At 40.7% G+C, this 27,760-nt stretch overlaps 1 protein-coding gene across 2 annotated transcripts; it reads right to left on the bottom strand.

Moving 5' to 3' along the window:
• Nucleotides 1-20: 20 nt before the first annotated feature.
• smarcc1a (SWI/SNF related, matrix associated, actin dependent regulator of chromatin, subfamily c, member 1a) lies at nt 21-26,750 on the bottom strand. Of its 2 annotated transcripts, none has more exons than XM_039805628.1 (28): nt 26,498-26,750; nt 25,052-25,171; nt 24,823-24,908; nt 24,441-24,522; nt 23,917-24,009; nt 23,730-23,799; nt 23,372-23,441; nt 22,835-22,910; nt 22,305-22,430; nt 20,801-20,919; nt 20,204-20,337; nt 19,630-19,689; nt 19,444-19,481; nt 18,520-18,641; nt 18,252-18,323; nt 18,025-18,138; nt 16,808-16,961; nt 16,537-16,647; nt 16,378-16,437; nt 15,689-15,947; nt 15,240-15,401; nt 13,950-14,005; nt 10,828-10,975; nt 9,869-10,047; nt 9,328-9,462; nt 5,820-6,150; nt 5,091-5,216; nt 21-4,204 (listed from the first exon to the last, which is right to left on the bottom strand). In XM_039805628.1, exons 1-28 carry the CDS (start codon nt 26,681-26,683, stop codon nt 4,113-4,115), a joined length of 3,381 nt encoding a protein of 1,126 aa, XP_039661562.1. In that variant the 5' UTR covers nt 26,684-26,750; the 3' UTR covers nt 21-4,112. The 2 variants fall into 2 exon arrangements, with proteins under 2 accessions (XP_039661562.1, XP_039661563.1); XM_039805629.1 differs by having other exon boundaries at nt 20,801-20,895.
• Nucleotides 26,751-27,760: the final 1,010 nt, after the last annotated feature.

Genomic DNA, 27,760 nt, shown 5'->3' with positions numbered 1-27,760 from the left:
AAAGATATTGGGACATCAACCTCATACAAAACAGTTTATTTGACAGTGTCTAGGTCCAAGTACCAACAGACCCCCATACAAAAGAAAAAACAAAATGCTACAAACTTTCAAATAACATAACTTCCATCTACACAAAACGTCTCCTTAAAAATACATACCATCAACACAAAAAAGTATCGATTAAAGATAATATATGTGAAGGGGATTCCCGTCATATTTAAGTGATATTACATAACAAGCCTGTAAAAGATGTTGAATGGGAAAGGAGGGCGCGGTGAATGAGAGCAAGAGTGAACGACTGTACGTAGGTTTTCTTCTTCCATCAGACTGGTAGAAGAGGGCAACGATCAGTGATGAAGCAGTCACGTGGGCAGGAAAAAAAAAAAATAGGCATAAAAAGAAAAGGAAATGGGAACGAGAGGTAGCGAAGGGGTGCGCAGAGAGGTAGCAGATAGCGAGAGGAAGATTTCTAGAAGAGGTAGCTAGCGGATGGACGAGGAAGAGGTAGCAGAGAGTGCTAGCGAAGGGGGGAGAGAAGTAATTTCAGTTAAAACTTCACATTAAAAAAAAACTTTTAGCTTATTATCAACCTTTGTGTCGACTGAAGAGCGATGCAGCGCGCCATATCCGTTCAGTTTCTGAGGAATTTAGTAGAGTGAGCAGGAGCCACTTGAGTTTAGCTTACTCATTTTCCTATTGTCAGTATTAGTTTACCTTTATTTCAAGCCAACATGCACGGTCAACTCAAAGACTTAAATGGAAAATGTAGAAAGCTAAGTCACGTCACCGTTTCTTTTCTATTCGTGTAGGGATGAAAACAATCGAGTAGTTGGCTAAACAGTCTCGTCGCGTGGTCCTGTATTAGCGGTTTTAGAGCTTTTGATTGCAATACATGGTATTCCTCAAGCACTTGTCGTGGAATTGTAGCTGTCCAAATCTATTTTGAGCATTTTAGGGATTCCCACGACAACTGGGCAACCTCATCTGCCGAGGAAGATTGTAATACGACCAAAAGCTGCTCAACGGCTACAAATTGATCTTCTGGCGAGATTGTTGAGCCAACTGCGGATTCCGAGGTTGAGAAGGAACTTTCAGTCTAAACTTTAAAGCCAAAATGCAAAGTCGTTAAAATGTGCAGAAAACAACGGAAATTTGAACATCTAAAACATCGTAACAACTGCTGAGGAATATTGTGTGATACAATAGTAAGAATGAGACTGCTTCTTGGCAGGGGGTCAAGAATGAGCTTTTCAATCGCATTAACCAATTAGTCAACAGGAAATCTAGGTAACCGATTACCAAGCAAAATTACCAAATATCTGCCGAGTACAGCTTTAAATCTCACGATTAAATAATTTATTGATAATGAAAAGAACAGGGCAGATTATTTCAGTCAATAAAATGTCAGGAGATGGTAAAAATGCACCTCTTACAAACTCCTGAAGCTCAAGGTGATGTCTATTATATACGTCTATAGATATTCAATTAATCATCATATAAGACAAAGAAAATCACCAAAAATTCACATCTGAAAAGCTGGAACCAGAGAACGTTGTTATTTTTGCTTGAAAAATGACAAATCACAAAATTGTTCTCAATTAATTTCCTGTGGATTGACTAATCAATTGCCTGTAATTTCAGCTCTATAAATAAATGTTGGGTGGTTGTTCCCCTTGTTTACGCAGCTCTTTATGTACGACACCACAGGACAGAAATGAGGACCAAATTGTGAAATCATGATTGCTTCTCGTCGGCAGAGCCGTATTTCTCTGTGTGCCGACCACAAATAGGTTGATACACAGGAATGAGGATATTGCTTTAGTTTTCCCGTGGCTGGTGGCCATAAAAGCAAAACAGTTTTTGTGCGTGAGGCGGGGCTAGCGAGGTAGGCAGCACTAGGCGTGAGCAGAGGAGGAGGAGGGTGGCGGGGTTTATTCGCTACAGTATCAGCACCTAAAAACATCTAGAAGCCCACCGCGCTGAGGAAGAGCGTCATTCATGTTCTGATGTCTCAGTCGAGCCATATCACAGCGTCTCCCTCTCTGTAAAGGCTGTGGGAAGGTCAGCAGGAGATTAAATGTATATGTGTGCGTGTTCATGTATCTGTGTGTGTGGTTGTCCAGTGCGTTGCGGGCAGGGTCCGGCCAAGTCAGTGTACGCATGCAGCCTCCAGTGTGAGCCTCAGCTTAGCTTACATTTCTATCTCTGTGTGTGTGTGTGTGTGTGTGTGTTACAGTACTGTGGTTAGTGTGGGGCAGAGGGAACGATTGTGTGTTTAGCCGTCTGTCCTCTAATAGTCTCTGACCGAGCATCGCCTTGTGTCTCGCGAGTAATCAGATCTGAGACTTATGCTTTAATGTTTAAAAGATACGTCTGGTGATACAGTACATTTTCCTTATGGTCGCACATCCAAACCAAGGACGACAGGTGCTGAGCCAAAAATGAGCAAAAACATATGAAGTAACAGAAATAAATAGCTCGCACACTGCAGGGCTCCAATGATCCATTTATTAACTGTACCTAGGTGGTGACGTATCGAGCAAAACTGCTTTCATCAGAACCAAAAGCAACCATGAATTGGTTCCTCTGTGCCATAGAACTCCATTGTTGTCCAAAAACTATTTAAACACATGGATGGGCCAGATTTTTGCACTGGCTGACATGTTCCTTGTTTCCCACAAACACATTTATTTTGAGGAAATTCAACATTAGAGCAACAAATGTTGATTAATCCACTGCTAAAAATAGTCCCCAACGAAGGCTTTGTTTACTCCCGTTTGAGTAGGATTTGCTAAAAACTACAGTGGCAAACTACTGAGCCTTCAGTGGGAACCAACGGGCATGGGGTTGAGAGCTACAGACTGAGTAGGGAAGTCAGAAAGTAATCAGAGTCAGTCTAATGCATTGTTTGTTTTGGTCTTTTCATGGGGTTTGTTGATAAACCCAATAAAGTCAATCATATCCTTTTGAAGTCAGCCAAGAAAGTCAAAAAGTAGACATGAATTGATGCATTTTGGCAGATAATCTTCAAACTCCACTCCGTAGTGACGAAAAACTTTCCAGTCGCCATCTTGGTTTGGGTTGGAATGGGAACGGAGACGTATCTTGTCAAACTACTACTTAAAAACTACTTTTTTGTGGCGGCAAGAAAGAAGAACCTTTAATAACTATTAACAGGTCTTAAAAAACAAGTTTAGTTTAGTTTTTTTTATCCATAAACCTGCCTCGTTTGTCCAACTTGTACTTTATTGACCAAAGAGTATCTTATGTCTGTATCTCAACTCATTATTGCAAAAGTCTCAAATGGAAAAGCAAAGATTACACAAGTGGCACAAACTTTGGTCAGAGGTGGCAGACGCGTGAAGGGCCATGAAACACACTTTCACAGACACACACCCACACACAGAACTACAGTGTATCATTTAAAAAAGGGCGAGAGGTAGATACTCAACAAGACAAGAGCGAGGGTAGGCTGGCCCCCCCTCTGTGTGTGTGTGTGAGATTTAGTCATATCATAATCTGAGTAACGTGTGTGTTACCGCTGAGGTTGCTCAGCACACACTCACCACCCTGCATGTCTGACTGGCCTTCTGCTCTCACTAGCTCCCCCTAGTGTTTGGCTTGCAAAAGGGGGCACCAGACATAAGGAGGTGTGTGTTTTAAAGAGAGATGGGAGAGGGGGGGATTAGAGTGTCAAAACAGCATTGAAAAAAGAAAAAGGTAAGAAAGTTTTTTTTTTTTTTTTAATCATTCTCTCTCCTGGTTTTGTTTTCCATACACAGTCCATTCTCTCCAACCTCCATTTGGCCCAACAGAGCAGAAAACAGTGTTTATTACTACGACGACCCTTGCGCTGTGCCCTGAGAGGAAGTCTGGATGTGTGTGTGGATAATTGGGTTACCCTTGCCACTGAGAGACCCTGAGTGTGTATGTGGGTGTGTGTGACCTGTGATAAAGTTGATGGTAGTTTTGAGTGTTGAGGGAAATATACCGAGCCAGTAGCAAAGGCCATCAAAAAGGGGTTCAGAGATAGTTAGTTTTGTGTGTGTGTGTGTGTGTGTGTGTGTGTGTGTGTGTGTGTGCGCTTTTGTGTGTGTTTGTGAACGTAGGTCTTAGTTTTCAGCCACTCTGCCACTCGCGGGCGCTGGAGGACCCACAGGAACTTGAGGTACCGCTTCAGGCTGTGCAGGTTGTGGGCCAGGGTCTGGAAAGAAGAAATATGCTGGTTTTTAGACCAAGAAAAGAAGAGCTTAATGGGGTATAGGAAACTCCATGGTGGCATGACAGCAGTTTCCAACCTGGGGGTCAAGAGTCTGAACCCACCCAAAGGGCTGTTGGGTAAATCTCAAGGGTGATGAGATGAATAATAAGACGTATATATTTAGCACTTTTTTTTTTTTTTTTTTTTTTAAGTCGTCTTTGCTTTTTAATGTCAAATTTTTACAAACAAGTTAAAATTATCATCTGAAGCAACTTCTTAATTCCTGAAGAAAAAGAGCAAAGTAACACCCATCTGACCAACCAAAGTTTTCCATTTTTATATTCTTGGATTAGCATTCATTTTCCAGGTTTTCCAGCACTTTTATGTTGGTACTTTGGTTTAGGATAGGGTAACTCCCTATACATTATTCTTAAAGTATATATATCAGCTAATCACAACTACAATACAGGTACGAACACATCTTTCAAAAGAAAATTTATGAAAAAACAAACAAGGGCTTTATTTGAAAAGCTGTCATCATGCTGCAGCCTGATTTCAGCTGCTGATTGGTGTGTGATGTGATGCTAATAAGCAGCAATGACACAAACATTTAGCTGCAGCTGGCATTTAAAGTAAATACCAGCTGTCAGCTTTTGGGTCGCTGTGATATTTAGATTCCCAGAAAGCTATTTTTTTTGGTGTTTGTGGTGTAAATACTGAGTTCTAAAAACACCCATGAAGTATACTGGTTTTGGTGAATTAAATGGCGTACACAACATACCAATAAAAAGCCTTCAAATCTGATGTACACAAACATATAATCTACATATGTAAAAACACACAATACAAACATAATGAGATTGTGTGGCAGAAGGAGATTTGTACTCACACATGCCGTTGGGTGCTCCAGGGTGACGTGGGGGCATCATAGGAGGCATGCCGCCAGGAGGGGGTGCGGCAGAGGGTGGGCCAGGCATCATACGTCCCGGTATGGGCTGGCCTGGTCCCATTGGTCCTGTAGCGCAGAAAAATCAGGGTAAATCAGACAAAATTCTTACACATAAAAAACATGAACTACAGGTTCAAACATTTTTTTAAGTCTTTGTTGAAAAAACACTAATATGCCCATGTATATATTGAAAGGGTTTTTGTTTGCTGCAATTGTTTCCCCTCTCCATACTGGCCACAAAGAAATCCCCCTGTGAAAGCATTTTTAAAGTAAGTGACAGAGGACAAAATCCACAGTCCTCTGGTTCTGTGTACCTAAAGCTTAAATGAGGCGGCAGACGTCTAAGTAGGTTTCTTCCAAAGTTAGTCATTTTAGTACAAAGTTACCTCTTTGTGTTACTGCCCCTTTACTGTCTGCGGCTCAGCAAGGAGACACTTTACGGGGAAGCACAAAAAGGGAGTTTTAGAACTGCAACTTTAGAATATATCCACTTGATTTGTCTAACTCAAGATTATTATTATTTATTTTATTTTATTTTTTTACACACATTAAGGACTGTGGATGTTGTTCCCCTTCTCCTACATTACGCTTAAAGAAGGGATCTCTTCACAGCCAGTATGGACCACGAGAGCAATTACCACCTCTACTTGCCACGTGTTTGTCTCTCACCTGTCTGTCCTGGGTGGTGAGGGGCCATGGGGTGGTGACCCATCGGAGGGTAGCCTGGGTGCATGGCAGCACCGGGTGGAGGCCCTCCGTGGTAGGGCACTGGGGCACCGTGGTGTGGTGGGGGCCCTCCAGGGTGCATGCCTGATGGAGGGGGCCCCGAGTTGGGTGCAGATCCAGGAGCCTGCCCCTGTCCTTGAGCCTGGGCAGCAGCGGCAGCCGCGGCGGCGGCTTGCTGCTCCATCTGCTGCCTCGCCTTCATCTCGGCATATTTAAGCTGCTCCATGTGGAACGCCTGTCGCTCAGTGAGCAGCTGCTGTCGCTGAAGCTCCAACTGCAAAAAAGGACATGGGAGGAAATGCCAAGAAAGATGATTAAATGAAGAGATTGGTTATAATAAGAATGAGTTATAAGGAGATATGACTTTTTTTTTTAATAGCCCAATATCCCAAATTTGCCTCAGGGGGATTTACAATCTGTATAGCAAACAACACACGCGGTCCTTAGACCCTTGATTCAGAAAGAAAAAAAAAAATCTTGAACTAAGGAAACAAATGTTAGAAACCCCAGGAATAGCAACAGAGGTGAGACCCCTCTACCTGGACAGACAGACATGCAGAAGATGTCCTGTTTACAGAATTACCAACATAATAAAATATAGTTTTACAGTATAGAGATAGAACATTAACATTAATGGTTAATGAGGTGAGGGACAGGGGGTTCTCTGGAGCACTAAGAGTCCATGAAAGGGGCCCTGGGTGTCCTCAGCAATTTTAAAGTTTAATGAGACCATTACCAATATTTCCCTTTTTAAAAGTTAGTATAATGGACTGTAAAATAAAGTTTGAGAGGTTTCCCACGGTTGTCTTCAATGCTCTCACAAAGTGGACATAAAAATAAATAAATTAAAAAAAATAAAAAGTATTTGCATGGCTAGATTCAACTAGGGCTAAATGAAAAAAATATGTCTTCCAGTAATTTGGGTGAACTGAGCACTTTAAAAAAACTACATGCTTGTATAAAGATTCTCTTTTTGGCTTTATGAAGCTCAATGACAATATCCTACATGGGGACGAGAGAGCAGCACAAACGTACAATTCTTTGGTTGCTTGCAGGTCTGTAGAGGCGATGGTGCATGCACAGGCCTGTGAAGACTGGCTGTGTGGAGCTTTGTTTTTTTTGTTTTTGTTTTTAGAAGTTTGGTGTTTTACAGCTTATGGCAGCAGCAGAGGTTTGATTTCTCTCCAGTCTTTGGAAAGCTTATGTAAACCAGACTTCTTTTCATGCACTATTTACAGCTGTGAAACTGGGCTACGCTCCCGATGCCTCCACCGTGAAAACACAGTTTTACACTCTCCCTGGTGTCTCCAGGGACTGGCCAGCGACAGGACACACACACACAGAGCTGAGGGCTATTCAATGGCACTGAAGAGGCAGGTAACAGTTTCACTTGCCTAGCTATACAGCCGCTTTGCTCTGGGAAATGTTTCATTCTCAATTCAGCATGTTCACAAAGACGTAATTCTATGTCTCCTCTTCAGTCTCTGGAGGATTTGGACTAGTTCAGTGGCCAACTTCGGCCGATGAACTGCAAATATTTACTTGCTACTCATTTCAATTTAGAAACCACAGAAGTAGAACTGTGTGACACTGGGTCATTTTTGGATTTTTACAAAAACCTGTAATTCAATGACCATTTACTTTCTTCATGCAAGCACAACGTCTCATCATTCTGAATCATAACTGTCATTAGCAAATGTCCTCTCTACTTTCAAAAATGTGTTTCATTCTATAATTATTCATCATTTCGTTTAATACTTTGCAAACAAGATAGTGATTGACTCCAAAAATTAGAGGTGTGAATCTTCACTGAGCTCCCGATTGGATTACCATGTCAGCGATTCAATTCGATATCTCGATGCATCAAATAAATGTTTCTATAAAAGCCATGCAGGATATTTAATTCATAGCTTTTCAAGCTTCAAAAACAAAATATTCTGCAGTGCTCTAATACTAAATAAATTCGATACATAAACTACAGCATTGAGCACATGGCACTTCCTGAATGTGCAAAACATAACAGAATATGTAAACAGAAATGTTGTTAGTCCTACATTAAATTGTAAACAGAAATAATTGATTATGAGCCTGCCGATTATCTATGCAGCATCGTTCATGTCCACGATTCGATGAATCGATTATTTGATTAATTTAAACACCTCTACCAAAGATATTCATTATTGTGAGCAGTTTAGAACCTCATTAGGATCTTAGAGGACTGAATAAAGCCAACATTTGAGCGAAACCAGAAGGCTTTTAAACTCCGCTGGGTTGGGATTGGTTTTACTTAGGGAATCCAAATTTAAATAGTCAAAATTGAGGCGAGTTTCTCAGCAAAAGCACTTGCAGACGTTTCCCCAATACATGTGTACATTTAACAGTAACAAACGGGTACCAAAAGGGTGTCGTTTCAACATCATAAAATATTAATATTTGTGCAACCTGTCAAGGAAAATAAATGACCCATCAAACATGGTTTAAATTGAGAACTGTAATGGGGCCTTTTCTCTAAAGTGCTGCCTGCTTGTTTTAAACATGTTTTACAGCTATTCACTATTATTCATTGCACCAGTGATGCAACAGGTGTGGTTACATGACACAAACTAGATGGAAACACTTTTAAAGTTTCCCAGACTAAGGGAAGTTTAACAACTAAGGCTGCTAGAAAACACATTAGGTAAAAACAGATACAGCTCACCATTTAAAACCAGTATGTCATTGTAATGATGTATAAGAAGCATTGCTACACGGAACAACATATAGAATAGGATTGGTGATATTTTGGTCCTGCTAGATTGAATTGTGATCTGTGTTGGGTTCCAATAGCAGGTTCTATTTCAGATCACGTTCGCACAACACTTGAACACATTAAGCTCTGGTGCTAACAAAGCTCCTATCATTTAATCTCTCCACATTCTTTATAATTAGCGAAGAGTAACAAACACGTATTCAGGTAATATTAACAGGCTTCTCATTTTAAACAGCACTTACCATTACTTTTGGCGGTTAAAAGGAGACATCACCAGTGGCAGACTCAGATGTTGCTAATTACTGTTTATTCCATAGTGTCTAAAATTAACCATCAGTAAGTAGCTACACGTTACGTTACTCGAATGGGTCGTGTCTCATTTCCAAATTGAAGGACAGGTTCTGCCTTTTCAGCAAACCTTTGTCTATGGTGATTAGAGAGGTTTTCTGGTTTTAGTTATGTATATAGTTACAGTAAACACCAACGTATATACGCTTTAGTGAGTGGGTATGACTTCAGCCTGCAGGATGAGCCTCTTAACAGATCACCTTCATTATTAATAACCATAGCTGAGTGTGTAGAGATAAGTGAAAATGTTCATCTTGAAACTAATGCAGTTTTGCAGGGTCAATGCTGGCCAATAGCATCCACATTTAATCTGCACTTCAACACACAAAGCACGACAGCTTTTTTCTGACTTACAGCCTCTTTCTCTCGGTCCATGATGGTCTCGAGCTCCTCAAAGTGCCTCAGCTTGATCTCCAACTTCTTCATCTGGGTCTCCACCAGCAGAGCCACCAGGGACTTGATCTTCCTCTCCTCCACCGCCGCCAAGTGCTGAAAGGATGACGTAAGAGGGGAGTCAGAGAAATGGTAATATCTGATCAATGCCTAATACCAAGTTTAGCTAATTCTGCAGTTACTTTGTGACCAGAATTTGGTTGAATTTACTCTGTCGATAAACACCTTTCTTTACATAGTGTATTTCCCCTATTTTCCTTCCAATCCTGTGAAAAGAGTGAGTATTCCACATGCATTCGGAGGTCAGAACATTGAAGATTAGCAGAATGACGGATTTACAGTCTGCCTTTCGTCTTCTGCATTCTTGTCATAGTCAAGTAAAACATGGGATGAAACCAATGACTTGCAGCAAAGTTTTCAAAATGACAACTTGGGTGAACATTGCAAAGGTCTGAGTTGCTTAAGTGTGTATGCTGTGTCAGCACCCCCCCCAAAAACTCACCTTGGCCTTGGTGGCAGCAGATGCCAGGGCAGCAGCAGCTGCGGTGGCAATGTTCCCCTCTCCAATGTCATGCTCCAGTTTCTTCCTCTTTTCATCTCCCTCCTCTGTAGCTGCCTTCTCCTCCTTATCCTTTTCCTGTTCTGAGGACGACGTCTCCATAGCCTCCTCTTTGTCTTTGTCTGACGGGGACAGACATTTAACTTCAAACTCAGAATAATCACACACAAAAATGTCCTTCTGCACTCTTGTAAAGAGGTTTTAAAAGGGACAGGTGTGCTGAAAAATGTACAACATTCTTTATGATTATTTTATGGGCATTTTGCAGCAAAGGGCCGCAGGTCAGAGTAGAACCCAGGCCTGCTTTGTCGAGCAGTAAACCTCTATATATATGGGCGCCAGCTCTACCAACTGAGCTATCCGGGCGCCCGCAATTACAACATTTTCAACAAATCAGTAGTTAACTTATGAAGATGACCTCTTCTGTATTACAAGTAGAGCTGAAAGATATAGCAGAACCGGGAAACAAACCGGGAACTATATTCTCAGACAGGCTTGCTGCGAGCATATCACTCCGCCCAAGTACTATATTCTTCCGCCTGAGAATATAGTTCCCGGTTTGTTTACGGTTAGAAGATGGCTGTGCCTCATGTTACGTTGTTTTTTGTACACGCTGTGACTCTACAAATCACAACATGTAAATAGGAACATGTTGGCGTTATTTTGTCACTTATTCGGAGCAGTAGGATTACTGGAACCATTCACCTGCCTGTTCTGTTATGGGCTGATGCCGCTGGAGCCGTCAGACAGCTTTACAGCACGCAAGGAGATAAAAAAGGGAATGTATCGACTTGTCTAACTCTGGGGGTTACAGTGAATAAGCTAAATTCCCAATAAGTTGGTGTGTTCCTTTAAAGTGTGTGGAACATTAACTTATATTTCGTTATGAATTTGGGTGTTACCTGAAGCCGTTTTGGCCTCCCCTCCCTCTTCACTCTCCTCATCACGCTCCGACGCCTCGGATCCCTCCTTCACCTTTTCTGTGGCCTCTGTCTTGTCGCTCTTCTCCGCAGACTCGCTGGGCTTCTCTGCCTCGTCCTTTAACTCCGCCTGCAGGATGAGGACACAGACACACACAACGATAAGTGGCCTGGGTCAATGCCACAGGAAATACATGCCTATGTTTCAAGTCTGATCTGACTTTAGATTCCAACATTATGGGTAGCAAAACACAACTTAGAAAAAGCAGTACACAAAAGATGGTAGAAATGTAACAAATGGCCTGGATACAGTATCGAAGAACAACAACTAAACAACCACAACAGGTAAATGTACACTAACTGTATTAGGTACATTAACAATGTTCCGTACAGATGACTTTTTCGCCAATCACTAAATAAATAATATCAGGTGATGATTAAAATGTATATGAGTGTCATCTTCAGTTCCCCCCCCTTTTATTTCCCACCAAGCAAGAGACAACCAGGCCATATGTTCCTGTGAGATTGCAGTAAGTTTGCTAGTGCGCCCCTAGCGCATGGCGAGGGACGCTCCAGGAATGACTAGAGCAGAATGCTCATTTCCACTTAATTTATGTGTCTCACAGCATTACAGGCTGTAAAAAAAAAAGGTAATTATAATTACGTAATCACATATGTGTTGAATAAAAGCATTGAAATGAGCATTTGTTATAACAATGCCAGACTTCAGCAGCAAGTCTGTCAACAGAGACGCTGTTTGCATGTCATCCTAAACGCAATGATTATGTTACAGCACTGTTATTTAATAATAATGTGAATATTATTTACATCCATTAAATATTTTAACATTTTAAAATGTATTTTCTTTGACAACCGTTAAAATCATGAAATGGGCTCTGTACAGAACAACATTGGTTGCCTGTACAGAACAACATTGGTTGCCTGTACAGAACACCGTTTAATCTTCCGTACACAGGCGGAAGAGGTACTTTTCTCAAAAACTATTGGTCCAAAAGCCATAAATGTTTAAACCAATCAATGGTTATTTCCCCAGAGAACGAGCATACAAACATGTTTGTCTGGCTCTTAACAACGGAGGAGTACTCGCTGACATTCATAAAAGGGGAAAATGTGAACGGAACACTTTTTAACATAGCTGTAGTAAGAGCTGTTAAACGCTGTGATCCTCAGGGCAAATGGAGTAATGGGTCGTATTGTGACCCTAACCACTTTTTGGTGGACAATCACTGTGATTTGGACACAGTGTCCTACACTGGTTAATGGATGCTAATGAAGAAGCCATCAGCCAACAAGCTGCAGAGCAGGGGGCAATGTGAACATAAAAAAATAATTCAATCGTACATTCAGCCGGTGGGCCTTTCCAAACCAAACAACAAATGTAGATTAGGGATGGGCAATATAACTATATTATATCGACATTGATATAGGAGACTGGATATCGTCTTAGATTTTGGATACTGTGATATCGTGATATGACACACATGTCTTTTCCTGGTTTTAAAGGTTGCATTACAGTAAAGTGATGTCATTTTCCAGACTTACTAGCAGTTTATTTATCCACATTACTGGTAAAGTGTCCACATTACTGGTGATTATTTATCAAAAATCTAATTGTGTAAAATCAAGAACTCGCTTCAACATTCAAATGCAAGGTTTCAGAAAGCATGGGGAGCTTTTTTAAACTCATTCCAGGCGTTTATCAATGCTTGTTAATTAAGCACAGTTCAATGGAATTACAGCCTACCCATTCACTTATCGTGGATTATTATTGTGACAGGCTGATGCTGACATTTGCTCACTGGCAGTGACTTGGGAGGAATCATGTTTGGTATTTCTTTTATTGTTGTTGTTTTGATATATGTGGCATAAGTTGTTTTAATTTATTCCTTTCATATAACCTGTCTATAACAAATGAACAACTTTGCACTTTGTTATACTGAAAACTAAATAAAAACTCTCATTGTGTTAAAGTGCCCATATTATGAAAAAAATCACTTTTTCTGGGATTTGGGGTGTTCTTTTGTGTCTCTGGTGCTTCCACACACATACAAACTTTGAAAAAAATCCATCCATGCTGTTTTGAGTGAGATACGGTTTCTGAATGTGTCCTGCCTTCAGTCTCCTAGTGAGCTGTGCAAAATCGGCTGTGACGTCACAGTCCGAAATGAGCTGGCTAACCACAACCGTTAGCTCGTTAGCATGCTAACCATTAGCATTAGCATGCTAACGCTAATGCTAACGCTAGCATGCTACGCCGTTCTCAATAGCAAAGCACTGCTACAACACACACAAGTTCACCATAATCTACAAAAGAACTACTTACATGTGCGCCCTCATTTAGAAGTCTCCCAGCTAATCCTGCCTTGTAACTGACCAAAGTTGGAGAAACAGGCTTTCTTTTACTGTCTCTAGAGTTAGCTAGCTGACATGATCTACATCTGAGCTACTGAGCATGTGCGAGTGCAATCAAAGATAGTACAGAAGATGAAAAGAGGTCTCACTCTGTAGCTAAAACAGAAACCAGGTGAAAAGAGGATCTGCAGCAGTGAGAGAGAGCTGTGCAGTACAACAAAAATATGGTGTTTTTTGAAAATTAAACCATGTAAACCTATTCTGGTACAACCTTAAAATACAGTTATGAACCTGAAAATGAGCATAATATGGGCGCTTTAATATTTTGTTAAAGCACCGATTGTCAACCCTACAATATCGCCGCAATATCGACATTGATGCATTTGGTCAAAAACCTTGCGATATTTGATTCGCCATATCGCCCAGCTCTAATGTAGATGAGAGGAAAATTTACTTTAAACACCATTTATTTCTTCGATATAGGATGAGTGCCACAGACAGGGTAAAAAAGTCTTAAAGTGCCTAGAGATGAACTAATGCTTTGTTGATTTTAGTCTTTACGTGGGATTTGTTGACATAAAAAAAAAAAAAAGCTAATTATTGGTAGCTTCATCCATTAATTAGCAGAGGTTTCCATTAGACCAATCTTTCACAAATGCAACCAATTTTCTAAAAATGCAGGTTTTCTTCAACATGTATGATCGACGAAGATGTATGAAAAGTGGTCTTACCTTATCAGCCTGTTGGGAATCTGTGTCCGTGTCTATCTTCTCTGCCTCTGGGGTTTCTGCATGTAAAAAAGTGGGAGAAATTAGCATCATGTCAGACTTAAAATTATCAACATGGTTCATATTGTTGTGTAGAAGCCTACATTTTTATTTCAACTCTTCATTTCTCGATGAATTGTTTATGCAGCCAAAGAGCACGAGCAAGAAACCGGTTGCGATTGCATTTAGGCATGCATAATCAGATAAAGAAAAACAAAAAACAAATCAATTCGACACTTGCGATACAACTGTAACAGAATGAGGCAGCACTGACATATCATCCTGTGCTGTTTGAAATAAAAAGGCCTTTATAGATTAGATTCTCAAAGGCAAATGCCATCAAAAAATAGTGTTTGAAGGAAGAAACTGAGGACAGGAAATTAAGGTCAAACACATTTTAAGTGAGAAGGAAAGGGCGTGGGTGAAGTGTGTACAAGCGCTTGCAGACATGTGACCGGATGAATACGTGTACGGTTGAGTGTTAAACCATGTCACGGGTGCACTTGAGCGTGCGTTAAGGGTTTGAATATTGATTGTGTGATGCATGTGTCAGTCGAGAGCTTCAGGCCAGGCAGCGCATTTAAGCTCATCGATTGCAACTGTGGCTCAGGAGGGCATTAATTCAGGTATCACAAATGATTGGTGTTGTGTGAGAGAGTTTGTGTGTGTGCGTGTGTGTGTGTCTGTTTAAATAAAAGCATTGCGCAAAACAGAGAGTAAGGAATAAGCACATGGCAGTGATGACCCAGTTTCCTGCTCCCCCCTCCTCCCCTGCCCCATCTGCCACCGTTGTTTTAATCCACCGGTTGCCACGGCTGTATGCACACACAAATATTTCTGTATAGCTCACCCCCCTGCTGGTAGCAACAGACATGTGTATCGCCTTCAAATGGCAAGACACACTGATCATTATCTGCCCGATATTCAGACAAAGAAAGACCATCACTTTTATTTAAAAGATGGAGGAAAAACAAGGATGTGAATACAGGATGAAGAGATGACACTGTTCACATGAACATGTCCTCATACACACCCCAAAGATGTCTTTCCTTGCCTACATGTTTGCATATTATTTTAATGCTACAATCTGCTGCCCTCCAGTGGCTACATACGTTACAATACACAAAAACTACCAAATCTGCTGTGAATAAAACCAAATTAGAGGTTATAAAAGCCAACAAAATCAATTCAATTTTTTTAAAACACCTTTTTGCGACTTCAGGTCCTGTATCTACACCTCGTCACGTTACTCACCGGTCTTTTCTGGTTCCTCAGGGGCGGTGCCAGCAATGCCACTGCTCTCCAGGCCGAAGGCGGGGTCCACCTTTCCTGTGCTCCTGGCTGCCTCCTGCACCTTCTTCACGTGAGCCTCCACCAACTCAGCTGGCACCTCCTCACGGACACGGGAGAACTCCTCTGCAGACAGAGAGAGGACATCTAATCGTTTACAATTCAAAATTGACATCCACATCCAATATCTATCAGTTCCATCCCAGTTTAATTTTAAAATTAAAAAAAGTTATATTAACTGAAAGCTAGAAGAAGAAAAAAAAAAAAGAAGGTATGAGCCTGTATGTACCGATTCATTTACACATTTATGGTTTTTTTTACATGTTGCTACAAATTTCAATGAATTGTTGTCCTGATATTTACTATAAAAAATGTTTCTAATCATAGTGAAACTTTAGATAGTCGGTTCTCACCTAGGGCTGCCCTGGCAGCAGCAGACGCCACTCTGGGATCGACCACAGAGGCCAGGAAGGCTACTGTGCTCATGACAGGGTTTCCAGACTGGCTGAAGGGTATGGGCTGGTAGGCCAGAGGGCCCAGGGAGGCCTCAGTGCTCTCCATGTACGGATCCTCAATGGGTAGCCGCAAGAAATGCAGGATACACTCGTCCTGGGTGCGTGAACCGATGTGCTCAGACACTTTGTTCCAGTCGTCTTTGAACATCTCCAGGGCCTGGAAGAGGTGAGGGGAGTGAATAGGCAAGTCTTAGTCATAATATCTCGTCAGTGTGCAATATTCATAGAGGTGGACAGAACAAGAGTGGGAGGACAGACGAACAGATTAGAGTGTCATAAGGTGGAAAATGATGGGTTGGAGAGAGAGAGGATGAGGGTTATGCACTCAGGAAGGATGGGTAATTCAAATGTAAAAGAAGAGAAATAATTTACAAAGCTAGGAAGGATGCAAGAAGGGCGTACTGAGAATGGAGCTGACAAAAGAGTTAAAAAGAAAGAATAAGAGGGACAAGAGAAAGAGAGGCAAAAACAAGAGAAAAAGGGTAACTGCCTGGAAAGTGATAGAGGTTAAAGACGAATGACATGCAGCAAGTCCAATTAAGTATTTTTAAATGTCTCTTAAGTCTCTAATGTCCTTTGAGCCTCACCTCCAGCAGCAGTAGAGTCTCCTGCTCGGTCCAATCCCTGGTAGAGTTGGCAGCTTTACCCTGTTGAACCAAACACACCAAAATCAAAATGATCCCAAAGAGCTCAAGAGAAATAAAATCATTATGTGGTGAAGGTTGTTAAGTGAGTCGTGTGCCGACCTTGAGATTTTTCTTGTTGTAGAGGTCGCTGCGAAGGCCGAAGTTCTGCAGGTCGATGGCCTTGTCTTTGCCTTTGTCGGCGAAGTTGGGCATTGGCTGTTGAGGGGGAATCTAAAGGGATGAAACACAGCATGTTTACCTAGTTTTGTTTTAGTCCCTGTACAGATCTTTATCTTTCGTTGGGTTTTGTAATGAAAAACTCAACTTTCTCCATTTAAAAAAAACTTTCTTCCATCGATCACTCGGCCTTATATATTTTGGTCTGCCTTACCGGTGGGGGTCTGTGGTTCAGGGGCATGAGGCCAGATGGTGTGTCAGCCAGCACGGTGAAGTGGGGTGTGGGTGGGGGGCCCATGGGCAAAGGGCGACTCTCAGAGTCGACCTGGTAGTTTACCAAACCCCACTGCTCCAAAAATGCATGAACCCTGAACACAGAAGAAAATAAAAGCATATTGCATATGCAATTAATGCTGTGTCTTTGTGGTGACAAGAACTTCTGATGAGGTATACTGGCTCATCTTAAGAATGCATACACTTTAGTAAAAATAAAGCATTTACCTTCCCCATTGTATCTGGAACTTTGTTTATATGGGAATTGTACAACAATTAGTGCACATTAAAGGGTACTTTCCAAAAAGGTCTTAAAAAATATATATTTTGTGTATAGCAATGGCATGGAAATTCTTGTCTTCTCATTGCTAGATGGGTTTTTGGAAAACAACTGAATACCACTTGAAAACACCTAATACAATGTCAGAAAAGATACAACATAGATAAATATTTGGCAGGCATATTTAAAATAGATGGAAACATTGCCAACACCGGTTTCATATATGATATAAACATAATACCACTGTTGATTAACCCGTAGCCATCTATTAAATAACTCAAGATTATTTGTAGTGGTGTGCAAAAAAAAAAAAGAAATCCATTCACAATTATATATTTTTTTATTGTATGTCTATTGCAATCACATGGGAAAAGTAACTACATTTACATACTGTGAATAGTTTTTATTTTTAAGATTATGTTTTGGGGCATTTTCAGCCTTTATTTTGACACGACAGCTGAAGACATGAAAGGGGAGAGAGAGGGTGGGAATGACATGCAGTAAAGAGCCGCAGGTCGGAGTCGAACCCGGGCCCGCAGCGTCGAGGACTAAACCTCTATATATGGGCGCCTGCTCTAACAACTGAGCTATTTATTTATTATTTTTTTAAATCAAGAATCGTTTTTGAATTGAAAATCTATTTTTAATCTAATCTTGAGCCTAAAAATCAATATTGAATCGTGACATTTCCTGAATCGTGAACCCCTAAATACTTGCATGGTCTCTACACAGGAATTTTTCCTTTTGAGTAAGTACTTTTTAAGTTTGTATGTGGGACAGGGAGGGAATCTGGAGCTAAGTTTGTGTATGTACTTGAGGTATTTTGTTAAATACCTAAATTTTGTTGTTGGGAAAAAAAAAAAAAAAACTTTTCTCACCTCATGATGGCACAGACATCCCCGGTCAAGTTCCGGCGACAGGAGGTGGAGGTGAGGTACTCCTGAGGGTTTAGCCGATATGTGTCGATCATGAAGTTGCGATAGGCCAGGTATCTGATGAAGAGTCGAGAAGAACCGCAAAGAGATTAGCACGTGTCTGGTGGTTTTGTGTCATTTGTAACCCATTTGTAACCGTGTGTGGATGATGGGTGTGTGTATAAACTCACATTTCTGGAGTTTTGGACTTGTTCTTTCCATTGAAGAACTCAGGCAGGGCTCTTCTCTCAATCTCATGGATGCTGGCAGCAAAGAAAAGTGGTTCAATATAAAAAAAAAAAAAGATAAGAGTAGCCTCTGTCCCCTTCTTAAAACTAAATTCAGCATTATAGCATAATATTTGTGTCATATTTCGGATTTTGTCACAAGAATAATCTGAAAAATGGGCAAAACATTTGTGTAGTAGTAATGGGTTTATCCTCCTTCCCCAGCGCTTACCAGTTGTAGTCAAACCAAGCTCCATAGCTGGGTATGATGATGTGGTGAGTCTGTTCAGTCACATTGTCCTCGCTAGCGTCCATCAGTCGGTTGATTTCAGCTTTGCTCTGTTCCTCATCGTCCTGCAGAGAGACAAAGAGTCAGACAGGTCAGCATGATTACTACTGCTTCTGTAGGAACAGCATTGTGATGCCAACAAAAACTTTAAAAGTTCACTTTCGCAAATGTATGCATTATCAACTCCTTTCATGAATGGAAAGGAAACATGCTAAGTTGAAATAATATCTTTTCTGACAATGCTAATGCCAGCATTTTATCCTTTTGAAATTTCCGTTCCGTGACAGAATTTCTGTTTTGGCCTGTGTGTTTGTATCAACTGCCCATTCTGACAGCCAGGCCGTGTTGTCAGATATACCTGTAAAAATGTAAACCCAGCTCGCTACAGCTGTAACATTAGTACAGCCATGAAAGTAGCCAACAAACAAACAGGATAAATGGAGAGATTCTACCTGACCTTAAAAAAAGAAAAAGAGGCATGTTTCTAACAGTTGGGTGACCAGAGATGTAACAAACCCCGGGTAAATATTGAAGATGTATTTGGAAGATGGAGACAGCTTAGAGCCCAAAAGGACGCAGAGTTGGCCAATTTCCTCCTAAACAGGTACGCATTAGCTTCAGGCTAATTTATCACAGCTACAAGGGACGGGCATTTTTATGTCATTTCAACATTCGTGTTCTCACTATGGTTGGGCGATGTGGCCTTAAAAAAAAAAAAAAAAAAAAAAGAAAAATTCTTCAACAATGGCGTCCTTCCCACGAAATGTTTGACTGTGACAACAGCACTTTAAGCTGTAATAACATCTGGTGGGCATTTGTAGTCCACACACAACAAACACACACAGTCCGAGGCATCAATCATCTTACCTTTCCACCGGACAGCACAGAGTCGTCCTCCATGTCATCTAGAAAAAGTAAAATCTGATTTTAGTTGAGATGCATAACAAGGACAAATGATCCTTTTGAAAAGTATCTAAAAATGTATTATTCTTCTGAATTATTTAATTTCATTAATACACAACTACAAAGATCAATTCCATTATAGATACTTACCCAAGTCTGCCCCGTTCCCTCCTTTCACTGGAGTATTCTCACTGTCTTTCTTTGAATTCGCTGTGAATGGAAGAAAAGAGAAAAAGATGAAAAAAGGGCAAAGATCTTTTTCTTTTTCTTTTTTTACTTTTAATTCAGCCGTGGGCATGGAGGCATTAACAGGCACTCTGGTTTGCAAAAGAGGACACTAAAATTTTTCCCAGATGGGACTTGCTCTAAAAAGAGCATTTTTAGTAAGGATTGTGCATTTGGTTTTAATGATTTTTTTTTAAGGAGAATACAGATCAAGCTTCATTTATCCACAGGCTGTTTTCCTACTTTTCTGACTAGACAATTTCATTTTAGGCTAGTATGAAGCTGGATGTAACCAGTTGTACAGTAATTATTACTTCATTTACAAGTTATCGCTAATATTCACCGATTTTCTCCGTTTTATCATCATTATTGCTAATTTAATAGAGACGTCACCGTGGGATTGCATTTCTCTTTTTACATTTTGACCAAACTGCTGCCTCAACCTGGTCATTCAGAGTGCTCATGTACTGTGCAGCTTAGCCCCACCCTCGGCAGTTACCATTCTTGGACATGTTGCCCTCCTCCATGCTGGCACCAGCTGAGGAGTCGTCCATGTCCTTAGTTACGTCCTCCTCCGTGTCCTCCTCTTCACCTCTGTGGCCCCGCCGCTGCTTCCAGTGAGGCCCCGGGTTCCTGACAGCAAGAGAGCCATAAGTCCGTCAAATGTCCCTGGAAATCCTCAACAAATACCTATTATAGCAAGTCAGTACGGCAGTTCAAACTAGCCAAATAGCACAAGATCAGGCATGTAAAAGGTGTTCCAGACAGCTTCTTTCTTTCAGCTTCATCTTCAGCTGTGCAGATCATGAAGCCATTAGCACAAATGACTCAACAATGTTTGGACTTAACAATGTTGTACTCTGCCAATGTCTTGTGTATCATTTATTTTCAGTTTCCACTGCATAGACCCTTTGGTGACATCCGAAGGAATATACTCTTGTTTGAGTGACATTTGCTAAAAACTACAGTGCCTAGCTGTTTAGGGAAATTACTGAGCGCTGTCTGCTACATTAATTCAACTTTTTTTATTTTACAACTTCAATGACTTGCTCTACCATTGGCTATAAAAGGGGAATATTTAAAGTGGCCCCCTTACCCCTTTTTTCCTCCCTTCTTGCGGGACTCGGCAGGAGTGCTTGGTGGCGAGGGCGAGCGCCTCCTCTTCTTGCTGGCAGAGTTGGCCTTGCGCTCCTTGCGATCGGGTGTACGGGAAGACTGATCAGACAAACCCCGTGCAGCACAGGGAGTGAGAGATGGCGGATGAGAGAAAGAGGCGCAGAATGAGAGGATGGAACGGTTGCACACACAAGGAGGGGAAGCGGTGGGAGAACGACAGCGGGGGGGGGGGATGCCGTGGTGGTGGAGGAGGAGACGACCAGGGTTCCTGTATACTGCTCACTATCTCAAAATAGTTTCTCTTTAACCCAAACCTTCACTTCTTGATGTGTGCATTGTGGTGAAAGGTCATCTTTAGCAGACAAATCCCCTACATACTAAGGCTGCACAATATGAGGAAAATATCCAACTACGATAATTTTGACCGATATTGCGATACGATTCACGATATTGGAGGGAATGATAATAAAGTTTTTTTCCTTTAGCCTGTAGGATACGAGTTACAGGCCAAGACATCTCTGTCTACGGGTTTGACACATATTTTGCCTTAAAAACAAATATTGCGCACCCCCTGTGATTTGGATATTGCACTAGTCCATAATGAGATTTGGATAGATTTGCAATTAATTGTGCAGCCCAACTACATACTATAGTTTCTGGTTGTTTACAGATCATTTTTTCGCCATTGTGCACTCCAAATGCAAGTTAATCAAAATCTCTGAATCAAACAGGCTTCAGATAAGATGCCCTTTTTGCTCCCACAATTAGTTGGGAGCATTGAAACATTGGCATGACAAGTTACATTTAAACTAGCAGAAACCGTGAGGGTATTTTCATGAGGTGACAGTGAATAGATCAAGTCAAAAAAGATCATTTCTAAACCAAAACTAAATGTTTTCCCTCTATGACTTCACATGACATCTAATTGCAATCATGTGAAAGCATTTGTCCTGTGAAGTAATTTGTGGCTAGTGAACCTACTTTAGTTTACCAGCTTTTGCTTCGATTTTAAATCCTAGTTATTGTTCAAAATCATTTTCCAAACATGGACAGAAACCCTGAAATACATTAGAAGGAGACAAAGAGTGAGGAAAGGTTTGGAAAGGATGGGCAACAGACCGATAGAGGCTAGACGCAGACGAAGGAGAACGACACTGCACAATCCACAGGCCACATGCAACAAAACAAACTTGCAGCAAAATACACTTACACACGCCATTCAGACTTATTTTCAAACTTTTTCATCACCAACTTTCCATACAGGACATCATTCATGACCAGTATTTGAATTATTCTTCATGAACAGCCACTTCGAACATTTAGTGTCTTCTGTTGGTTAGTTAATGGGTTATCAGGAAAGTTGCTGCTGACAATTGACAACAAACAGTGGTTTTAAGCTGTACTGATGAGAGGAGGGCTAAAAAAACACCTTTCAGACTCCAGATGTTCTTGAACTGACTAAAACACACACCACAAATACCTACCTCCTCCTCCTTGGGGAAGATCCTCTGGCGGAAGCTGACTGGCTTCTTGTTCTCATCTACCTCATAGTCTTCTTCATTCATCCACTCATTGAAGGCATCGGTGTCTAAAACCCACTTGGCATGGACCTGAGTGGGGGAGTGACGGAGATTGGGGTTGAGGCAAGTCGTTCAACATGATCGAGTCTCAGTTTGCAGATTGTTTTTTTTATTCTTTGTTTATCCTACTAAAATCTAATCATCTCTTTACACTGATCCCCGATTTTCATGTATTTGATATTATGTAACTTTTAACAAACATGAAGTAGACATTTAAAGTGTTTCAAAAAATGTCATTGCAGCACCATCGACTGTAACAATAGCATCACTGAAACTTCATGCTGCCGGACACGATGACTACTTGTTTTACAAAAGTAGCAGCCGTATTAAAAATTCTAAATACATTAAAATTGATGGCTTGACTTGACACATTTTGGTTTCAAGATGTTGAACTTGCTAAAGTTCCTTCTCTGCTTGTACTCCTCATTGCTCACCTTCCATGGTCTGTCAGTGTTGGGGGGGTCCTCCACGTCCCCATCCACCTCGCTGGCTGACACCCAGGTATCATAGCTAATAGAATTTAAAAAAATGGCTCAGTGATAAGTACGACATTGATGAACTGACATGCCACAGTTCAATAACTGTTGGTATGGCAGTAGTTTTTTATTATTATTTGGGGTTTATCTAATTGAACATCAATTCAAATTAATCTACTTCCAAAAAACAAGTAGAGAACTTACAAAGAAAGATCTTTCTGAGCACTTTTCCTCTTATTTTTCAGGTTTGTTCAACTTTTCAGTGAAAATTAAATGTTGTGTCTGTTTAGTCCCTTCAGAGGACCCTGGAGCATCGTGTCTGCCCTCCTTTACTAACTGACTATAATCATTTTAAAATACATCTTTGATGACAGAGTAAGGAAATATAACAAAAGATTTTGAAAGCTAGATCAACAAAAACTGTGGTATGAACAGAAATATCTATGAGTGTTAGGCGCCTTGTTTGTTCGCCTCTTTATCCTCCTCTCTGCTCACCTGTCAGGGGACACACCCCAGTGAACCAGCACCTGCTTGTCTTTCTTCATGACAGGGCGAAGCCATTCCTCTGCAACACACACAAACCAATGCTGACATATACACATTGGCCAATAAACTATACGAAATACTAAGTATTACATGAACAGCATGTCTCAATATTACAAAATAATTGATAGGATTACCAGTCACATATTTACTTACAATTATATGTAAAGTGTTATCATTATAGGAAATGCATCTATTTTGTTTTTAATAGTACAATATATAAAACACTGTTTTTAGATATACTGAATGTGGAAGAAAATCAGAAATTACATCTTTCCTAATCTATGATTTACAGACAATTCTACCCTACCTTCTTCATGTTGGGCTGGAGAGGGGTAGATGTGGTGGGTGGCCTTTGACTTGTCATCAGTAATGGAGCCCTGGAGAGGACAGAGTGGAGAAAATAATAAACAACCAAAGAGACACAGATTTAACAGAGTGTGCCATTTGGAAAAGAAGAAAAAATGGCTAGTTTGACATACTACGTTTGGGCTCACCTGGTGCCTTTTGATGATGTCTTTGAGCTTACTGGCTTGTTTCTGCTCAACGTCCGGTGACAGGAAGACAGTGGGTCGAGTCAAGCAGTTGTTCTAAAAAGTACCAAAATATTAAGTTAGAACCAGAAGCAATATTTTTTCATCACAGAAATGTATGTTTCCATCCATCCATCCATCCATCCAGTTTGGTTCGATTAAAACTGCATAAAAAGGTTACAAAAAAAACATCTATACCATTACTAAATAATGCAGGTCAGATCACAAAGACTTCATAACAGCAGCTTATTGTCAGTTAACTAGAACAGTAAAATTCTGGCATTAATTACTGGGGGAAAAATGAAGCCTAGATAAAATGTTACAACTAGTTATGGTGTCTTTCTCCATACTCAGGATCGTTCCAATAAGACCAAACAAGTTTGTTCAACTAAATAAACAAGCATTGACAGACTGCAGCAGAAATCTTAATTGGGGACACCGGGCTGTTCATCAGTAAGCAGCTTGCGCGGGGAGCATATGGGTCATACCTGGACCAAGTTCTTCTCTACATTTAAGAACATTTCCACGTTCCTGTCCATCCGGGAAGGATTCTGCAGGTCAAATCTACGCCTGGGAGTGGTTGACAGAGAACAGTAAGACATGCAATGAGATGTGGTTGCAGCGGTCAAGGACAGAACAAACAACAGCTGTAACGCAGAGTTTTGTAAGAGTGAAAACAAGAGCGTGCAAGTGTGAAAGCAAGAACAGATTGTACAGATTGTAAAGCCCTCTGAGGCAAATTTGTGATATTGGGCTATAATAAAATGAACCTGACTTGAAGAACAGGAGCTTCTTTGTCTTTTGTCTTTGACAAAGCAAACTGGTATACATATCAGGACTACGTGAGGGTTTAAATAAGGGTCAACTCACCACCCCTGCTCGCTCTTAAACTTGTAGACCGAACCCAAGATGTGACAGAGAGCACCTCCTGCCTTGAAATCCAGGAAACACTTGGCCTGAAGATAGATCAATAAGGATATGACGTTTCAGAACACAGTGTACATTAGCCATGGATTTCAGAAACGCCACAGAGCACAAACACCACAAAATGTATGTGGTTTAATAGAAGAAAAAAAAAAAAAACATGTGTCGTGCTTACAGGTAACTTGGTAAGGGCAGGATTGTTGACCCTGCGTCCAAATGCATCCTCCTGGAACTGCAGCAGCTGGACCACCAGGCCCGCCAAGGATTTACTGGAGGGGGAGTCATTCTGGACATACTGGGACAAGACACAGTTAAAAACATTTATTAACACAAACCAGTAAACTGATAGACACACTGCTGCACAATTAGTCCCGAACAACACAGCATCACAACTCTAATGTAAAAAGTGAAGCAATGAAATGTCAACTTTGACTTAGGCTGAGAATATAATTATTCACATTTTCATTTCATAGTACATGTACATGTCATTTAAGTGTGGAGCCTGCACAGTCTGGTACGGTGCTGTGTTCAAAGATTGTCACGCATACATGACTTTTTCCTGGCCACAAATAAGCTACAATGCTGCAAAGGTCTCACTATGAAAAATTAGGACAAGCAAACACTAAAAAGGGGAAAAAGCTCACACAAGACTGGTCTAGTTATAACAAGGACAGTGCCAGGGAGACCCAACTTCTAGCATTAACATACATCCAACTTATGTTTTACGTACAGTGAGCATATAAATAAACTCAAGCCAAGCATCTGTGTTGGCATTCTGCAGAAGCTTGTTTCCATGTTTAGTTCTATGTTTAAAACTAGTTGCATCCACAATTCCTCGTCTTGGTTTATTAAATGTAATTGATTTATTTAACATAACGGGCTAAAGCGTGTCAGTGGGTTTGAATGAGGGCATGAAGAGACAGGAGGACAATTCTTTGTTTGGCTAAATTAGTGGGTGAGTGGAGCCTGCACAGTCTGGTATGCTGCTGTGTTGACAAAACTCACCACCGCTCACTCTTCAGCAGAAAATATAACGGTGCTTACAAAACGCACACAGTGATCGGATGTTTACTTTCTGACTACAATGTAATTGAATAGGAATACAATGGCATGCTTGGTTCCATTTTGCTAATAATTGTTATTTTTGATTGCCCGGTGTCCCGTGATTAACAGATAGTTAGCTTATCGGGCCTTTTGCAATGCTCATAGAGTTTCGTGAAAATGTTGTGAATTGAGAAAAGCTGCAAATATAAGTTGAACAACTGCAGTAGCTGCAACTTCCATCTGCCGCTCGTTTGTAAACAATTTCGCCGCAGGTGTGTTATTAGAAACGGCACTGAATGAGCGGTTAGCTAGCTAACGGCGAGCTAGCTTATGGATAAACAGCTTCGCTCAAGTAACGCCAGAGTCTATTTTGTGGCATGCTGACACAAACATGTGCTAACTGGGTATCATCTGAAACTCGCAAACAAAAGTAAATGTTTGTATAAACTGCTTAAACTTCAACTTGAGTAAGTTGTTGTGTGGCAGCAGCTAGCTAGGATAGCAGCGCTCCATTGTGCCAGCGGGACGCGGGCCGTCATAGATATCAATGGAGAACCAGAGCAGCTAGCTAGCTCACCTTCTTGTAGTGCTTTCCGATCCACTGCCGCACCGTCTCGAACTGGGAAATCGTCTCTGAGCTTTCCCAGAATTTCGTGGAAGGACCACCGTCCTTCTTTCGTCCCACTGCGGTCCCGCCGCCGACCGGACCGGTGGCCGGTCCGCCTGAGCCCGTTCCGCCTGCCGTTGTCGCCGCCGTCGCCATTGTGTGTTTTGTTCGCTGCGTTGTCTTTCTCCTCCACGGCGTCGCTCACCGTGCAAGTTTTCGAATGATATTGCGCAGCCGCAAACGTGTTGACACTTAAGTCTCGCGAGTCTAGATCATAGTCTCGATAATATAGGGCTTATGGGAAATGTAGGTAACTACACAGGACGTTTGTCTGTTTACATTACACGCTTTTGTCCTTTTGGAGAGTAATAAAAAGAAAACATGCACACAAAAAATCTGAAATGTGACGTAATATTTTCATAAATATTATAGATTCTATAATTATTATTTATTTAATATTATTATTATATATAAAGTACATTTCACTGTAATTACACCTTGATGTCATGAGACAAATAAAATTGATTCCAATTAGTTTATTTATTTTTGAGTAATTTATAGTTTAGGTGTAGTTTGTTGACTTAGTTTGTCCTATATTATTTCTTTCTAATCATATACATTGAAACATATTTTAGCAATAAAGAAATTGTTAGAAACATTCTTATCTTATTACTGTTTGGAAAGAAACACGCACACATCTACTGATGCCCATTTAATCCCACTATTTATACCTTGACACCTGTAATATAAACTTTATTCAAATTTCAATGTTTGAATATATTGCACAACGATCACATGCATACAGAAATGATACACGTTTCTATATCACTTCCCTAGTTTGGTATTTCATATTATTACGTACCTATTCTCCTTTGTCCTTATGTGGTTTCACTCTTTATTGTTTGTTCGCCTTTTCAACATATTACATTCTTGAGAATATAAACATTATCTAATCAAAACAGGAAGTTGTGTATTATTAGCATTAAAGGCAGACCCACATCAAGATGTTGGCTGCAAATTACATTTGCTGCCGATAGGGTGCGTCTAGATTTTTAGGCTAGTGTATGATATGATCTGGCAGCGTATCAGCAACAATGATATACTGTTTTATCTCTGTGCTTATCTGACCTGGAAAGAAAACTGTAATTTTTGGGAATTGACAGTAAACAGAAAGTATATGGCACTTTTTTCAAAACAGCCATTAGAAGCAAAACACATCATAAAAGCATGACC

Source organism: Perca fluviatilis, chromosome 7 (genome assembly GCF_010015445.1).
Source record: "Perca fluviatilis chromosome 7, GENO_Pfluv_1.0, whole genome shotgun sequence".
Lineage (NCBI taxonomy): Eukaryota > Metazoa > Chordata > Actinopteri > Perciformes > Percidae > Perca > Perca fluviatilis.
Note: the sequence above shows the minus strand (reverse complement) of the source record. Positions and strands in the feature narration are given on the sequence as shown.

Excerpts from the sequence above, each read along its gene's own strand:
- smarcc1a (XM_039805628.1), bottom strand. The coding sequence starts at position 26,683 with ATGGCGACGGCGGCGACAACGGCAGGCGGAACGGGCTCAGGCGGACCG. Across the intron at positions 25,172-26,497 it reads TCGGAAAGCACTACAAGAAG|TATGTCCAGAATGACTCCCC; the intron begins GTGAGCTAGCTA and ends GTCTTGTCCCAG. Across the intron at positions 14,006-15,239 it reads TGAGGAACCAGAAAAGACCG|AAACCCCAGAGGCAGAGAAG; the intron begins GTGAGTAACGTG and ends TTTTACATGCAG.